The sequence below is a fragment of the Macrosteles quadrilineatus genome, unplaced genomic scaffold (genome assembly GCF_028750875.1).
Source record: "Macrosteles quadrilineatus isolate MER2022 unplaced genomic scaffold, UCM_ALF_1.0 Scaffold_6__1_contigs__length_79288215, whole genome shotgun sequence".
Lineage (NCBI taxonomy): Eukaryota > Metazoa > Arthropoda > Insecta > Hemiptera > Cicadellidae > Macrosteles > Macrosteles quadrilineatus.
This window is the reverse complement of record NW_026542599.1, coordinates 44,616,129-44,620,775: the sequence shown is the minus strand read 5'-3', so window position 1 is coordinate 44,620,775 and position 4,647 is coordinate 44,616,129. Positions and strand designations below refer to the sequence as shown.

At 36.3% G+C, this 4,647-nt stretch overlaps 1 protein-coding gene across 1 annotated transcript; it reads left to right on the top strand.

Annotated features, from left to right (window-relative positions):
* Positions 1 to 373: 373 nt before the first annotated feature.
* Positions 374 to 4,087, top strand: LOC128997248 (ejaculatory bulb-specific protein 3-like). The gene is made up of 2 exons (XM_054422860.1): positions 374 to 581; positions 3,819 to 4,087. The coding sequence occupies exons 1-2, from the start codon at positions 386 to 388 to the stop codon at positions 3,998 to 4,000; spliced, it is 378 nt and encodes a 125-aa protein (XP_054278835.1). The 5' UTR covers positions 374 to 385; the 3' UTR covers positions 4,001 to 4,087.
* The last annotated feature ends 560 nt before the right edge of the window (positions 4,088 to 4,647 follow it).

Sequence of the window (4,647 nt, the reverse complement as noted above, 5' to 3'; positions counted from 1 at the left end):
ATACCAAGTGTGACAAAATTGTACGAATTAAAATTAACTGTCCTAAATTTTAAATACTGTACAAAATTCCTCTCTAATCACAACCATCGATATATAACTTATCACAACCGCAGGTAAACAATTGAAACTATGCACTTTTTACACATTTTCATCTAGGAACAAAAACTAAAAATATTAAGAATAATTGCTACTAATCTTTGAAAAACAAACCTACCAACTTCAAGCCATTGCAAATCGAAACTTTTTTACACATTTTCCATGGAGGAAGCCGATCGGAAGGAAGCCAAATGCTGTAGGCCAAGGCTACGACAAGGCTGGCTGGACTAGAGCTATATAGCCCCTCTGTCCCCGCTGTACTGTATACAGTGTCCACTGTCCAGCAATCATGTACGTAGTGTTGCTGTTAGCTTGTGCCGCCCTCACGGTCGCCGCCCCCGGGCCCGCCGCCCCCAAACAGCTCAACAGTCGTCTGGACTCTGTAGATGTGGACAAGATCCTCGCCAACCCCCGGGTGCTGAGCAACTACGTCAAGTGTGTCACTGACAAAGGCCCGTGCACCTCGGAGGGGAAGGACCTTAAGAGTGAGTACATTTTTTTACTGTTGAGATTTCTCTTCCATTTTTCCCTTAACAACTAAAATTCCTGCCACCGGTGAAATAAAGGCAGTGAACTCACCGGTACGGCATAAGTCACGTATAATTATATAGTTGTACAATTGTTACCTCGTCTGTGCTACCACCCGGAATCCGAGAACGTTTCTGGCCTCGCAAACAGTTGTCCACAATTCGTCAAATCGAATCTTCTCTGTTACACTTAAACTTCTCATTCCTCTCAGCAATTATCATCTGTGCTATCATGTTGACCTTTACTCCCTGTGTTGATTTATAGCTTCATGACGGTTCTTTGCACTTGCATCACACATAAGTAGTTTCTGTCGTAGATGATAATTGTATACGTTGCAGATTACTATGACATTTGGATTAACGTCTGAGTGATTTTCCCCAATTTGTACCCTTAACCATTTTAATTTATATTTTTTTGTCTATTGCTTTTTACCATATATCTCGTAAGACGATCTAAAAGCAGTTCCGATACAGTTTAAACTCATAGACAAGCCAATGGTGACTGGGAATAAGGGAGTGAAGGAGTAAAGGAGTCAATGTTTGGCTGGTAGTTCAAGTCGTTACCGATGAGCTTTGTGTTCAATAAAAAAATACTAATAATTTTTATGTTATAAATTCTACATTAGAAGTTAGTCTAGTCTGTAGCTCTATTTAGTGAAAGAGTGAAGATGACTCTCATGATACGAGTACTTCATTTAGGCTTTGTAAAGGAAGAATTTTAAATTTTATTGAACACTTTTAAACTGTTATTAGTTTAACTAAAATGTAGGAAAGTAAATTTACAGCTTTGACTATTGGCTGATAGGCAACGCAAAATGAATAATTACAGCTAGTTTGTCATCTATTTATCTACTACAAATAAAGGTAGTAAATATTTTTAAAGCTGTGAGAAAAAAAAGCTAGCATGTTATTTAACTGCAATATTAGGTACAACCTAATTTTTACTATAGCTGTAAAAATCCTACTAATCCTACTCATATTATAAATGAGAAAGTTTGGATGTATGGATGTATGTTTGTGACAAGTGAACGCAAAAAATACTGGTCGGATTGGGCTGAAATTTGGCATGATGATAGCTCACATTCCCGATTAACATATAGGCATATTCTTATTTCAAAAATCCTTTTGGGCTCCGCCCCAGTGGCTCTGGAGTTTCCCATGTTAACCTTATGAGAAATGGAATTATTGATTCTTAACAACTGTTTCAACTAAACAAGTTGGTTCTATTCTATGATGTCCAATAGCATTAAAGTTACAAGGATTACCAATAGGGTGCAGCACTATTATTTCTTTTACATTTATGACAACAGCTAATTTGCAACCAAAAGGTGAGTGAGCGTAGCGAACGAACTTCAACCTGGAGGCGAGTTAGCGTAGCGAACGAGCTAACCTGAAGGCAAGTGAGCGCAGCGAACGAGCTCTAACCTAAAGGTGAGTGAGCGTAGCGAACGAGCTCCAACCTAAAGGTGAGTGAGCGTAGCGAACAAACTTCAACCAGGACGTGATTGAGCCATGCGAACGAGATAATCTTGAAAATTAAGAAGTTAAACGGGGCAAAGCCCGCGGGTTACAGCTAGTAATATTATAAAATTAAATTCAAGGGAAATTTCAAAAAAATTTTAACTCCAATTTAGTAAGTTGTTTAAATTTTTAATGATTTGAAAAGTTAATATTTTATTGTTAAAATACATCAATGCCCCCAACAGTCCGGTCATAATTATACGTTACATTTTTTAACTCTCTTTGGCTGTTTACAATAATTTTAATTACCATAGTAAGGGAGTATTTTAAATTTGTTATCGAAAAAAAATATAACACCTTTGTTGGTCTGTGTCTTAGATTATATTTCAATTTAATTGAAAAACACGTATTTATTGTAAGGCAGCTTGAAACTTCACACACTAACTTAAGCATTATCATCGATAATCACCAACAACAAATAAAAGTAACTTGTTTTGAAAAATTATTGTTTCTACAATATCAAAACATATTGTATTCATCCCACGGTTTTGTAAAACTGAAACAAACTCAAAAGTTGATGAGCCAAATCTACCCAGTTTGATGATAAGTAGCCCTGAGAAACCATTATAATCGACTTGATATGCATATAAATCCAAGGTTGTCCACCGTTGCTGTTGTAGGAAACTGGCCGGTTCACTTCCACTTCAGTTTTTGCTGCTTCCTGGCCAGATTATTTACATATCAATATCTTTCTTGTCCACAATCTTGCTATACGCTTAACAGAAAAAATAGACAAGTTAAAGTGATATTATGTAAATTATGTACATTACAGTAGTAAAGTAACTGTTGTGTTTGTAAGATCGTGTGTTCTTATTGATGAATTAATTATTGATTTGAGATTTGAAACGAGACGCATTATGTATCTATTTATATTCACACTTTGTTACAAGAGTAAGAAGAGGAAACGCACTTACAATCTAAATAAAAAAATTCTATCAGTAGTGCACAGTTGAAAAGCTTTATTTTCGATAGGAAAATGTTGATATTACATCACACATAAAACACGTCAATAAGTATTTATATTGCTTTTACTTTTGGTCACCATAACTCTACTTCGTTCACAATATTTAGGTGATTTAGGGGAAGAAATCTACCCTTCCACTTGACTCTTACCTTTAAAATAATAGCTCAACAGCTGAATAAGCAACATAGATTGAATACAAAAATAAACCGTATAAGCAATCTGACACATACTTTCTCCCATAAGCTTGTCATCAACCTTTATCATGAGTAAGCGGTGGGAGTAACTATGATAATTTTGTAGGAAAAAATCACAAAAGCTGCAATAACTTTTGAGCCGTAAACTGTTACAGAAATGGGGGGTTGCACTATTTTGTTTAGGATTATAAAGACCATAACACATTGATTTTAATCAAAACCACATGGGAATTTTTGTGGGGACTTGCCCTCAAACCAGCTAAATATTGTGAATGGATAATGCCGTGGATTAAACAAAAACCCTTGAATATTTTATCCTTGCATTTAAATTTTAATTTATGGTTCTGACCCCTATATATAAATCTCCTTTAGACGTTCGTTGTTTTTAGATAATGTTTAGATAAACTTATCAAAACGTATGTTGTTTTGCTACGTAAGATGAACTACATTCGAAAATGTCTCATTGCTGAACATCCATATTATTTGTCCAGTGAACTAAAGTTTTTATTTCTGCAGAGATCCTGCCTGAAGTGATCTCTACCGCTTGCGCCAACTGTTCCCCCAAGATGAGAGCCAACCTGAAGAAGACCATCCTGGCCATGAGACAGAAGTACCCCAACGAATGGACAGCAGTCGTCAACAAGTACGACCCCAAGAGAACCCACAGCAAGGACCTCGAGGCCTTCCTCAAGTCTTAGTCACTTCTTCTTCTCTCCACCGCCATCTTGTTTAACTTATTGCACGTCCATCCTTGTTTTGAATCATTAAATGGAAAAATGTTGATATGTTTGTCTTTTTGGCTGAAGATTTCTTCCTTTATCTTGTACTGGTTGATCAGATAGTTCTTCTTAAATTGGAGAGTACTCATGTAGTGGGAATTTTTATTAATCTTATTGAAAAACTTGTATGCTGCTAAAAAGCTGATATAAAACAAATCTATTCGTTTAAACTATTATGAATGTAGTAGTACGGTAAATAATTATAAAGGGGTCAAAAACCCAGTTCCAACAGAGAATTTGCTTAAATGAGTGTTACTTTTCTGCACGAGAGTCTGCAGTTGGGGGAGGAGCCTATTTACCCCGTGACTTTGAAGGAGACAATGAGGACAGCGCGGTGTTGCCAAATCTAATAATACTAGCTTATTTGAAAATATTGTTTAGTATATTTTAATTAGTGTCGAAAAGTAGTGAACGGATGATGTTGCAACGTCGCACTAATCCAGTCTTGTTATTGGCTGCCACCAACTCCATAGACTCTCGTGGCCCCTAGTGTAACTACATTTATTAGTTACTTGATCAGTGCTTTTGATCCACACAAAACTTTGGTTGAGGATGCACAAAAGAAT